General features: G+C 39.9%; 2 protein-coding genes across 3 annotated transcripts; both read right to left on the bottom strand.

The window, feature by feature from the left end:
• Positions 1–6,048: 6,048 nt before the first annotated feature.
• Positions 6,049–9,732, bottom strand: kctd6a (potassium channel tetramerization domain containing 6a). Of its 2 annotated transcripts, none has more exons than XM_056759044.1 (3): positions 9,453–9,732; positions 8,879–8,980; positions 6,049–7,447 (listed from the first exon to the last, which is right to left on the bottom strand). In XM_056759044.1, exons 2-3 carry the CDS (start codon positions 8,903–8,905, stop codon positions 6,761–6,763), a joined length of 714 nt encoding a protein of 237 aa, XP_056615022.1. In that variant the 5' UTR covers positions 8,906–8,980; positions 9,453–9,732; the 3' UTR covers positions 6,049–6,760. The 2 variants fall into 2 exon arrangements, with proteins under 2 accessions (XP_056615022.1, XP_056615023.1); XM_056759045.1 differs by having other exon boundaries at positions 8,879–8,977.
• Positions 9,733–10,253: 521 nt separating this feature from the next.
• pdhb (pyruvate dehydrogenase E1 subunit beta) lies at positions 10,254–13,007 on the bottom strand. The gene is made up of 10 exons (XM_056758964.1): positions 12,922–13,007; positions 12,764–12,823; positions 12,127–12,234; positions 11,957–12,019; positions 11,830–11,865; positions 11,469–11,754; positions 11,288–11,398; positions 11,059–11,150; positions 10,794–10,935; positions 10,254–10,700 (listed from the first exon to the last, which is right to left on the bottom strand). Exons 1-10 carry the CDS (start codon positions 12,955–12,957, stop codon positions 10,555–10,557), a joined length of 1,080 nt encoding a protein of 359 aa, XP_056614942.1. The 5' UTR covers positions 12,958–13,007; the 3' UTR covers positions 10,254–10,554.
• Between the last annotated feature and the right edge of the window lie 387 nt (positions 13,008–13,394).

The following is a 13,394-nucleotide window of genomic DNA, read 5'->3' as shown; positions in this document are numbered from 1 at the left end:
CAAACACGTGAAGTCAGCGGCTGTCACCAGAAATAAAACATAACATTAATAACACATGACTTTATGTTAATTTTCAACACAAACAATGTATTTACTGTGGTTGTGGGAATTTTTTAAAACACACGGTTACAATGCTGATCCACATTATCCCAAATGTGTGCTTTCACTGTGCGTGTGTGCGAGTGTGTTTGCATGTCAATGTGTGTAAGCATGTATGCATATTGTGTGTGTGGAGCATTTGTATGTCTGTCTTTTGTAGTTTTCACCTTTTTCTTGTTTTTACAGGTATATGCCTTTAGTTGTTTTTTTTGTATTCAATGTGTCTCATGTACAGCTGCTTCGTAACAATGAAAATTGTAAGAAGCGCTATATAAATAAAGTTGAGTTGAGTTGAGAAGACCTTCCTATTTCAGTTATTTAACACAACGCAACCGTTTTAATAAAGCACAACTAACAGAAGTTTTGTAAACTGAATCTTGCGAAGAGGTCTATACATTGTTGTAGACTAGAGTAACCAGTAACATGTAATCTGTATTACATAATCAGATGATGTTATATCTTATGATTTACATTCTACATTACATATTGGGGTTATGTTACATTTATGTTCTTCAAAGTGTTCCCTGTTTATTCAAATTCATTACCCTGTTAGTTTCCTTGGTTACAGATTGTGTTCTCCTTGGTTTCTGTAGTTTTAATTAACACCACCTGTGTCTGTGTTTCTCTGTATACATTCTGTTCGGTTTGGTTCTTTTGTGGTGAATTGGCCTTCCATCGCAGAAAGAAATCTCAGAGACAGGGGTTCCTCTTTATCTTGACACTTTTCCGGGGCTTTCGGACGCTACATGATTTAACCTTGTTTTTATTAAAAATTAGCTCATTGTTTAGCGTAGCATGAGCAACCCAGCGTCCTTGGCTGCATACGATTAATTAAACTTCTCAACAAAAGTGTGTGGGGTGTATGTCTTAGTGTTAAAAGATATTTGGTGTGTGTGCAGATGTTCAAGTGTTCAAACTCATAACATTAGTTTTTTTAAAAATGAGCTCATTGTTTAGAGATACCCTGTGTCCTTGACTCTATGCGACAAACCAAACTTCTTTATTAGAATTATGTGTAGTGTACGTGCAGTTAAGATAAGATATTTGTTGTTCATGCTGGTTTTCAAGAGCTCAAACTTATACATGAGGCCCATGCCCAATATTATTTCTGAAGAATACATTAAACCTATAACTAACTAAATGTATCATTTTATATAAGAACACTCAATACTATAATAGAAAACCACCATAGTTCCTTGTTATGATAGCCTTGTTATTATCAAGTGTGTAGGAAATTTTATTTTTATTGGTGATATCTCTGGTAAGCATGTTGTGTAGTGTTGTTTTGCGTTCCCTTTTCCTTTCAACTAATTATGAGCCATTATTGATCTTAGCTGATGTCAGTTGCCTTAGTTACTCTTTAGCACCACCTGTTTTTGTTCAGTTGTCTTTGTTACCACGTCAAGTTTTGTTTGGTTGTTGAATCGCATTCATGAACTAGGCATGGGCGAGAATGGAAAAAGGAGTGGCAATTGATCACTGGATGTATAAAAGCTCTAAGGCTAGGGTCTGAGGATATTACTTTTCACGTGCATGCTCAGACTTTAAAACTGAACAGTTTACCAAATGCATGCATTGATTAAATGAAATATATTATTTTTCTTAAAATAGTATTTTGTAAGCTTGGGAAATGCATTAATAAAGCAGCTGTTGAGGAACCGTGTAAGAGCATATGTTGTATTATACCCAAGGTGGCTTTGTAAGATAGTTTGAGCATGGTTAAGGTGTGTGGTGAGGGGGGCGTGGTTCAGCTAGGTCTATGTCGGGAGATGGAGGCAGGAGACGAGCGCGGTGTGTAAGTAGGTCAAGTGCACATTATGAACACCTGTGTCTCATTCCTGTGATTGGTGCGGAGACGGTTAAAATCCAAATCGAGGAGACGAAAAGGAGAGAGAGATACCAGCTGGGTACTCACTACAGACACATGCTACCCGGAGATGGGAATCTGATGCTGAACAGTGTTTTGAGCTATTGTCCAGTGAATGTGCAGTGGCGCTCTTGTATCTTTTATTATCTTGAATAAATCCGAGTCCCAGCCTCGCCGACCCTTTCTCCTTCCTTTCTTACTTGGACTTTGTTACACTGTTGCCGGAGCCCGGGAAGGGAGGAGAATGCCGCCGCCAGTATGCAGTCCCCGCCAGGATTGCCATTTAAGGATGAATTCCAATCACTTGCTGGTCTTTACCGTGAACAACATCAAGCCCTGCTGGGTCTCAGTGAAGAACGGGAAAGGTGTTTCCAAGCCCTCGTCCAGGCACAGCAGGAAGACTGGAAGTTTTTCCCAGAGGCGCAGGCCTGTACAGAAGCGCTGCCGCCCCCGTCCCTCCGCCCTTTCCTCACCAATCTTTTGGCCTGCTTCCTGCCACTAGGGCGGCGGGGAGGTCTGGGCCGTTCTGTTGGCGGTGTGGGAATCCTGGTCATTTTATGGACCCCTGTCCCGTTACGGAGAATGGTACGATGATCCAGTTCCCCGACGCCCCACAGGCTGCCCTAGATCAGACTGGCTTGTACCAAATACCTGTGAGTATTAAGGAGGGTACGTATCAGGGTTTGGTGGATTCAGGATATAACCAAACCTCAATTCAACACAGCCTGATTTAAGGTACAGTGAATGGAGCGCTGTTGAGAGTAGAAATCTCTCTCTGTGCGATGATTTTCCTCTGGAACTGTCTCAGGACGAGTCGCTCAAAAATCCCTTTGAACAGGTCCGCACCATTGACGAGCAGCTTCTCAAGCCATCTCGACCGCTCTCCTATCCGTATCTTGCAATTGAAAAAAAACAATTTGTATCGAGTGACCTAAGACGCTCAGTCAAAGCAGGATACAGCCCAGTTAGTCAAAGTGCCGTCTGGAATTGCTTCTCCAGGCGGCTAAATCTAATCCGATGGCCGATTGCTAGAAACCGCCGATAGCAAAAAACAAATTCAGTATGTTATGGACCGGAGAACAAAACTCCACACATTTGGGTGGCACTCTATAGAGAATTTGTTACATACCCAGGACAGACAAAGCCAGCAATATAACAGGGGTCCCAGATTACTCCAATTTACACTGGGAGAGAAAGTACTCATATTGCTCCCAACATAGATCCCTAAATTACTCGCCAAGTGGCAAGGGCTCTTTGTGGTCAGACTGCGAGTTGGGGATCTCAATTATGAGGTGGAATGATCAGAAAGAAGCGGGGCACATCAAATATACCACCTCAACCTCCTAAAAAAATGGAGTGAGGTGGATGCGGTGATGCTGGTGACGGGGATAAGTAGACAGGATGATCTCGGGCCAGAAGGGAGCACTAAAAGTCAATCTCTCGCTCTGGCCCCAGATGGTGATCACCTCTCGCCATCCCAGATCACCGTTGTTGCCAAGTTGCAAGCGGAGTTTGCGGATGTGTTCTCGCCCCTGCCTGGCCGCACTACTCTCATCCAGGACCCCATATAGAGACTAAGTCAGGCATGGTAGTGCGCAGCCGGCGGTATCGGCTACCTGAACAAAAAAGAGTGGTTCAGACAAAATTAAGCACCATGCTGGATTTTGGAGTCCAGCAGCGATTTGGCGAGCCCAATAGTTTTGGTAACTTAAACCGACGGCTCGGTGTGATTCTGTGCAGACTATCGCAAGGTGAATGCTGTGACGAAATTCAACGCATGTCCAATGCCGAGGGTTGATGAATTGCTCGATTGGCTTGGTTCAGCTTGTTTTTATAAAAACACTGGATTTAACAAAGGGATATTGGCAGATCCGCCCGTGACCCGAGGTAGTTCGGATAAGCGGTAGAAAATGGAATGGAATGGAATATTGGCAGATCCCCTTATCCAAAGAAAAGACGGACTTCACCTCCTCAGTTTACACCAATTTATCACCCTTCCTTTCGGCTTATTCAGAGCTTTGAATACACGTTTAGCCTGGTGAATTTTGGCATTTGTAGCTATAGTTAGCACATAGTATGACACAGATTGATCACTGTAAAAATACAAAGTATCATTGTTCTTTTTTAGAAAACAACTTGCATGCACTTTTGACACCATTATTAGTAGATGTATTTGAAATATATTGCGTTTCAGTTTAGTAGCTTTGGGAAAATAAGTAATCCTGCACCGTGGTAAAACAATATCAAGCCTTTTGTAATATGTTTTTAATAAGTTCACTTTAATATGTTTTTATCAATAGACTAATTGGCAACTCACTACCATTACAAAGAAGCTTTGAAATAAGATAAATTATTAGGGCAGGCAAATTTGGGAGGTTTATAAAAAGTGATGATAACCTAACGAAGCCTGATCTGAGGATATATATCTGCTTTGTTGACTCGAGTAATAAAGTTTGATCTTTTGGCACATGTGATTTTTTTTCAGTATTGAGAGACCATTTTTGTCAGACAAGCAATGTCTAACAATGTCAGACAACATATTTTGAATAAGTTTTGTATTTTGTTATCAAATTGGCAAGAACCTTTCTATTGAAAAGAATTCCCAAGACCTCAATAATCGGACTTCATTGGCAAACATCTAACATTTGATTCTGCCATCTTGTCATGTCTATTCTTGGTCTGTGGGCGGAGCCATGGCATAGCCTTAGGGTTTTGTGTGAGAAAGACATGGCTTTGTTTATATATTTGCTGGCCATGTTCTTTCTCATGTCTCGTCTGTGTTTCCCGCCCTTTTCGTCTCGTTTAGCCTTTCCTTAGTGTTTAATCCCCGTCACCTGGTCCCTATTAATCATCCTGTGTTTGTTCCCCTTTAAATAGTCCTCATTGTTTCATTGTCCTGTGCTCGTTCGTTTCGTGTCGTGTCGTGTCGTGTCGTGTCGTGTCGTGTCGTGTCGTGTCGTGTCGTGTCGTGTCGTGTCGTGTCGTGTCGTGTCGTGTCGTGTCGTGTCGTGTCGTGTCTTGGCTGTCCTGCACGTAATCTGTGGATACCTTAGCTTACCTTGCCTTTTTGTGACGTTGTTTTGGTCTGCCATAGTTTAGTTTTTGCCCCCCTCGTGGGAAGTCTTTGTTTTTTAATTATATATTTAGTCTGTTTTTGTTTCCCCATCGTGGGCTTTTGTTTTGCCTTGTTGTAATAAAGTCTCTTTGTTAACACCCCTTCACCGCTGCTGCCTACATCTGGTTTCTTCCACCCCGCAAATGATAACATGTAGGACTTCCACTGTCTCTTTTTTTGGGATCATCTTTAAAGTTATCACAAATATCACAGTATTTCCTTGACTTCTTTTTAACAGTAGCACAAGTACAACTGGATTAATTTTGTTCTAAAAGGATAAGACTTGGTTTGAAAAACCATGCGTTATGTCAAATCAATAAAACAGGCAGCAACTTCATTTGGCGTTACTTTGCATCTCTGAAAGCCCCACAAAAAGAAGCATCTTTATCATACATTTTGAATTTTGACTAAATATTTCATATACAAATCTGTTCCAGTGTAAAATGGGATCGTTAGCCATCTTTTTAAATAAAGCTTTTAAACATAATGGGTTGTTTCAAGCCTGCAAAAATGCATTTGTTTTGTTGAACACAAAGAGAGATATTTGGAAAAATGTAAGCACTTTTCAATTCTGGGATATCATCCACTACCATAGAAACAAACAAAAAAATTCTGTTGGGACCCAACATTTAAGAATCTAGAAAAACAGTTCTGGAGCACCTTTGACCACCATTTAACTTTTCCTGCTATGGTAGTCAACTATATTCCAGAACTGAAAGCTGCTAATATTATTCCAAATATCTTTCTCTGTGCTCATCAGAACAAAGTAATTTGTACAGGTTTGTAAACAACGAAAGGATTTTCATTTTTGGGTGTACTATCCCTTTAAAAAGCAGAGTTTAAGGAACACAAAATGGAAGATGAAAGCTTGTTTTTAATGCGTAGGTCAATTTCATTACAGACATGATGGAACTCTTCCACAAACATAAAATCGGTCGGACTCAAGCCGTAAAATGTCCGGATGCAATTCAGTATTGGATCGATTTTATTGTGACAGATCTGCTTTGGCAGTGTTAACCCAAGTCCTAATAACTATTATTTTAGAATGGCAAATTACCATTCACAGTGCAATTTAGTCCACATCCTGTCCAAATCTATGCACTTGAAACCGTCCATTGAGGTATTGTATTGATAAAAGAGTACATGTGGCACACAGGACAGTCCAGCAGTTTAAATTATGGAACAACATGCAAATTACAAAGTATATACTTTACATAATAGAAGGGAAGGAACATACTAAATGGTAAATGAACTGTAGTGCAGACAATCATGCAAACCAACGCACCGAGGATCCATGACGCATAACTTACAGACTCACAAATCACACAATAAAATATTGGCAGAGATATTATACATACAAACTTAACACTGATGCAATATAAATAAAAAATATTTCAATTAAACTTGCATATACAGATTTGAGAACAGGTATATGAGGTATAATGTATTTCACTTCTCATTAAAAGAAAACAAAATAATGTATTTCTCAAGTTACGTCCGTAACTGTTTCAAAGGAAGTAGCTACCTCTACACATTTAATGTTTGATAATGTTATTTTATTATAGCCACATGTTTATGTTGCGCAACATTTACTCGTCAGTATTTCATCAACGGTATTCCATCAATGATAAAGTGATCATATGGACACATTTTGGCACTGCAAGCATTGCCATCATTATTTAGTCCTCAACCTTCTGCGCAACTCTACAAAATGTCCAATGGTGCTCCACCGTGTTCTCATTGGCTCGTTCGCTCATATGATGCACCCTCGTGTTTCGAATCGTAAAACCTTGCTTAGAGATATACTCCACTAGATGCACCCTCAAGGACACCTCCTGGTGGTAGTCACATGGTCCAAACGTAAATGACAATTGAAAGTCTCTAGTGTCCATCATATGTTTATTCCATCTGGTGAAGTTGTTGGAGATGCCTTCAAGCAACGCATGAACTTTGGTGGTGATGGTGAGCTGGGTGATAATGACAGCCACAGGGTTCGAATACTTGGACAGCTTGCGGGTGCTTGAAAGTTCGACCACCTGCTCAAACGTGTCCAGAGGGTAAAGCGGCTTGGGGTCGCTTAAACACTGAATCAACGGCTCTATCTGGTAGAAGTCTGCCTCCTTCCTTAAAAGTTCGGTTTCTTTGAAGTCAAAAGGTAGAGTCAGTTTTGAGGTCCGTAAGAAGTTCAAGATGTAACGGAATAGAGGGCCATCCCGATCGATGAAATAGTTACCCCGGGCATCCCGCGTGGTTGGGAAATCGCCACGGAACATGGCACCCAACATGGAGTCCGGATGACGCTGGAGAGTCATCAGCGATGTTGTGTACAGGTGGCCGCCAACATTTAGGGTAACAGTATCTGTCATCTACAACAAAGATCACAAAGGACAGATGTTGCAGTGTGTTGTTGAGTTAGCTGGCCATGATGGGGGACAGCATTAAATAAGATTAGTTGAGCTGAGCTGACAATACTGCTATAAACAATGGTAACTATGGAAACTATAGTATGGCAAATAGAGCTTCAAGGAAAAATATTACATCAAATGTTAGTATTTAGGTCCTTATTCATTCGGATGACATTTTGTATGTCAGTTAGACCAGTGGATCTCAATTGGAGATTTTTCTGTACATCAAATGGAGAAATACCATAATGATGTACGTTTATGCTGTTACTGCAGACATTTTTATCCAAAGCGACTTACTGTGCATTCAAGTTCTACATTTTTTGATTTTAGGATTGAACCCACAATCTTGCTATTGATAAAAGTGCTAGCACAATGCTCAGTGAATCGAGCCATTATTTAATAAGCGATTTTTATAAATCAAACAAATAAATGAAATAAACTGTAACATTTATTAATATGACCAAGAACTTTGCATAACAAACACTATACACATGTAGTGAGAATTTAGTTAATAAATATTTTTATTAGTGGTGGGCCGTTAACGCCGTTAACGTGCTGTGTTAAGGTGAGACTCTTATCGCGCGATAAAAAAAATGTCGCCGTTAATCTATACTCAAAGTTGGGTTGGGAGCTGGGTCTATACTACGCAAGCTATGATGACTTTCACCCTTGATATTTTAGCGCGGATGTATACCTAGCTGAATTGCACTGTACCGGGCGAGAACGAGATTTTTCAACTCGCGTGATTCGCGCAATTCGCGTCATTCGCGCCACCTCATCATCTCATGACCAGGGCTTCATTCGCGCCGTAAGTAGGTCTATCGCGTCTTTGCATTGATTTAGCTTTAGTTGAAACCAGTAAATTTGTATTGGCACCTAATGTATTGTGGCTCCTGTATGACATATCGCTTGTTGCTCCCTAAACTCTTTGTAAATTGCTTTGGATAAAAGCGTCTGCTAAATGACTAAATGTAAATGTACTGTAGGAGCTCTTCCAGACTCAAGTACCACCTAAACGCAAAGCATCCCTTAGCTAATGCGGAATTAACAACAAGTACATCTTATTGAACATAATTTATTTTCATCACCAATTATCATAGTAGAACAGCTTTCTCAAGCAGTTTGTGATGCATTTTGGAAACAGGAGATGAGCCCCTGGTCTAATGCGCCACCTGGCTTGAGAAACCCGTTCTCAAAGACTTACTTTTAGTCATTTTTTGGAAATCACACATATTCTGAATGCCTTTGACAGAATTCAAATGAGCCATTTTAATCTAGATTTAAAAAAATAATCTATGCCCACCACTAATTTTTATACATAAATGTAAAAATAAATGAATAAATATAAATAAAAAGTGTTATTATTTTAAATAAATAAGACAATTTACAAACCGTGTGTGTCCAGTCGCCATTCTCCATGAGGCCAATTGTCTGGTACCTATTCAGTTATGGTAAAATAATGTCTGCAGCCTTTTGGGGTCCAAACTTCACCTGCTTTAACAATAAAATGCACATTACTTCAAAGTTTAAACTGTTAGTTACAAGTCTAGTAAAAATGAGAGTCAGAACAGAAACATTCGTTATATATGCGTGATTATATTTTAAGGGTGCGCACGACTTCATGCAGTTCTGCGCAGACCGATCGGATAATGACGTCACGGCAGCGCGAGATCATGCTGCGCCATACGCCAATCGGTTTGCGCATACAACACGCCTACTTCGGGTTTCCCTGCATCCCACCACATAAAGATGCAACGCAATAAAAGATTAACAAATAAATACAACTAGCAGTATAAAAAGCTACTTCAAGATTATGAGAAAAAAATTCAATAGTTATAAAAGACAACGCATTCGCACATCTGCTAAAGCTTATGCAAGAACACCGTATTAACGCATAAACAAGCACTAAATAACGAATCGATTACATTAATGCGAATATAAACGCCTGTATATGTATTAACGTTACCTCGTTTGAAACACGTCTGATTTTTAGTCTCGACTCTTCGTCCGATGCATCAGAAACATGGAGGACAGTGTAACGTTAGATCTGTAAACGCGGTTGGTTTGCGTTCCTGTGGGCTCAATCTGATTCTTTTGGTAATTCCATTAATTATAAAGGCATTGTAAAGCTATCGTTTCCCAAAGCAACTGATTTTACATGTGTATACAGTTTGTACAATAAACGTAAAGTTGAGGATTAAGAAGAACAGGACAGATGATACAAATAACAATGTGGACTGACCGGAAACGACACGCCCACCACAAAGCCCCGCCCTATTGTAGACGTTTTAATTTTTTCGAATCTAATCTACATTCATATAATATATATCTATATCCTCTTAATACTCTATTGATTTTTCATTAAAATGTAAATAAAATGACCAAAATTCTCACAAAAATTCAACAATCTTTTGACATTGCCGGCCCTACTATCCCCCACAAAATTACATAAATATTCACAATATTCAACTTATAGGGGCGTTGTCCCTCCCAGTTCTTAAACTTAGAAAATTTTAGGTGTCTTGATCAACAACAACTTCCACTGACAAGTCAATATATCAATGTGATTGTGTTGTCTAAGATGCACCAGTTATATTACTTATAAAGTATATATCTTTTTCAATTGACTTAAATGTCTTAATTTAACTGTGATACAAAGTACTATTAAGCGTCCTGGACTATAAACAATATACAAACAGGCAGTCTCAACATCAGATACATATTTCCATAATGATGATATTAAAGAATAATCACGTTCAGTCTTGCAGCCCTTTTGATAAAAGTTTATTTTTCAGGTAAAGAATTTACATCATAATAATAATAATAATACACATGGTTCTTTGTTTATGGCCGTAATGAATGTCTTGTATGACATAATTTTTTAGTCAAAATGAGAAAATAATTTTGTTTTAGTGTGACGGCACCAATGCGGGAACAGGAAAGACCCGTGTAACAGAAAAACATGTACAAGATATAAGAGCAATTCCTATTCAGCGATCACCGATGTAAAACGGGAGAGCAGATGCGGTATTTATTTTTAAACATTGTCTTGATCGGGAGATAATGCGTTAAACATTCAACGTCTTTTTGATGGAGAAGATAATGTCCTTGATTTGTGGTATGCTGTTGTCCTCCAAGATCTTGGCGTACGGCATTGGAATATCAACGCCCGTGACTCGAACAGCCGGGGCGTCGAGGAAACTGAAAGCAGGACCTTGAATTGAAAAATAAAACAATAATTTATCTTTGAGAGGCCTACAGAGGAGGGTTCAGAGCTTATATCAAAACAACCACAGCAATGTTTTACCCTCCATGATTCGGGCAAGAATCTCCGCTCCCACTCCGAATTGAGGCCAGCCCCCCTCTACAGTGATGAGGTGATTGGTTTTCATGACGCTCGTCTCAATGGTTTCAGCGTCAAGTGGTCGGATTGTGCGCAAGTTGACAACCTGCAGAATTAAATTTCAATTGATTTAGTTTTGTAAAAATACAGTCATTAAGCAAAAAATGCAGATTGAAGCTAGCGGTCTTAATTTAAATTTGAAAGAATCAGTGAAAAGACGATTCGGTACCTCACATTCGATGCCCTCCTTGGCCAAAACCGCAGCAGCGTCGAGACACAGTCCGACCATTCGTGAATGAGACACGACCGTGATGTGGTTGCCTGCATCATAACAATGATATTTATAACACGCAGTGATCAATTTAGTCAAAAACATGTACTCTATTTGCATTTAGACCTTCCAAAACCTCGATTCAATTTACAGCAATTCTACATTTATTCATTCTACCGTTACCCACCCTGTCTTTCAATCTTTGCTTTCCCGATGGGTAGGAGGAAGTCTTTCGATTGTACCTCTTCAGACACCTCAAATGGAACTCCATACATCAGTTCGTTCTCCAAAAACACCACTGCAATTACACAAGACGTTAGTCAAAAGTTCAAATCATGAACATCTGCCTCATCGACTGCAAAGCTCACCAGGGTTATCGTCCCGTATGGCGGATTTGAGGAGCCCCCTAGCGTCTTCGGCGCTCCAGGGACTGACCACCTTCAGCCCCGGACAGTGTCCGTACCAGGCGGCGAAGCACTGGGAATGCTGGGCCGCCACGCCAGCGGACGCTCCGTTGGGCCCGCGGAACACGATTGGAACGGACTGAAACCCGGCAGACATGTAGTACGTCTTCGCAGCGGAGTTAATGACCTGGTCAATGGCTTGCATGGCGAAGTTGAAAGTCATGAACTCGCAGATGGGTCTCAAACCCGCCTGAAAGAGGAATTGAATGTTTGGGATTTTTTCCATTTAGCGGTACTATCCTGTACAGCTTTAGCAACAACTCACCATGGCTGCACCGACAGCAATACCAGAAAATCCCATCTGAGAACATCATGTGAATATGAAGCAAAGTTTCATTGTTAATAAAGTACATTGTATTACGTGCACAAAAGGCACAAGAAAAAACTCTCACCTCTGTGATTGGCGTGTCGATGATGCGCTTGTCTCCATACTTTTTCCATAGGCCTCTACTAATCTGTAACCCAAACAAACGTCATTCATCCCCATGTCCCTATCAATCTACAATTAAAAAACATACTACTAAACATCAGCGTCCCCATCACATCCTCAGATAACACTTACTTTATATGCACCATCATACTGTGCAACTTCCTCTCCGAGCAGGAAAACCCTTTCGTCCCTCTCCAGCTCCTCATCCATGGCCTGGTTGAGGGCATCTCTGACTGTTACCTGCAATAATTAAACGGATGTTAATATTACAGTGGTGCCATGTCCAATTCCTATGGAATTACTACATCACCAAATTACAAAGCACGTTTTCAAAATACCCTGGTGTTACTATGGTACACAGTAAATGTCCAAAACACAAGTTATTACCATTGTGCATAATCTGAAACATATATTACCATAGTACATGTAAACATAGCATTTCTATGGTGGTAGATGTCCAAAACCAAGTGATTACTTGTACACACACCACAATGTCTAACAAACAGTTTTTACTACTGTACACAGTCCCAAACGAAGTATAACAACGATAGAAATCCAAAAATAAGTTACTTCCATGGTCTCCTTTTGTTTTTGTCAGTTTACACTTGACATGCATGTAATATTAAACACACAGTGACATTCTACATTTAATTGACACACAAAAACATACTAATAATGATGAATGAAACATGGTTTTGAGGCAGAATCGTTATAAATTATGCGTTTTATGTAACGCAGCATCTGCTGAAGGTGAGGCAGCATCACTGACCTGCACAGCAGCCGGCGGAGTCCTGTGAAACTCCCTCCGCAAAACCACTGAAACGGCATTCTGAGAGACAAACACACATCGAATATCATTCATAAAACCCTCTGCTGAACAACACGACTGTTATATCTTACAAACTATTCATATTTCAGTGTGAATACCTTTCCTGAACGCAGGAAACACCTCAACGACGCCATGTTTCACTGTCCTCTGTGTGGGGGCGGGACTGTCCTGACATCGGTTTCGGCCAATCAGAGAGCACGTTGTAAAGGCTGAACAGGAAACTCGGTGACCGCAGCCAATCAGCGCAGGAGAATCATGACGGACTCGGAAGTTTCCGTCAGACTGTCATTTGGTGTCCAAGGGCAAGACAGAAATCTTTTTATAGAATAAGAAAAATAAAACATTTAAAATCGGTTTGTTGCCCAACGCTCGATAAAATGTAAGGAAATTATGGAAATAAGTGTTAATCAATTAAAGATAATTCAAATAGGTTTAGTTAGATACGTATCTGTAATTATTCTAGGTTATTATATTTAAAACAATATAAAATACATAACTAAGCATAGCTTTAATGCGATTAGTTATACAAACAGTATGTACTTTGTGCTTATTTTGTTTTTCAGATTTTTTA

Source organism: Triplophysa dalaica, chromosome 10, assembly GCF_015846415.1.
Source record: "Triplophysa dalaica isolate WHDGS20190420 chromosome 10, ASM1584641v1, whole genome shotgun sequence".
In the NCBI taxonomy this organism is placed as follows: Eukaryota; Metazoa; Chordata; class Actinopteri; order Cypriniformes; family Nemacheilidae; genus Triplophysa; species Triplophysa dalaica.
This window is presented reverse-complemented; position numbering and strand designations above follow the sequence as displayed.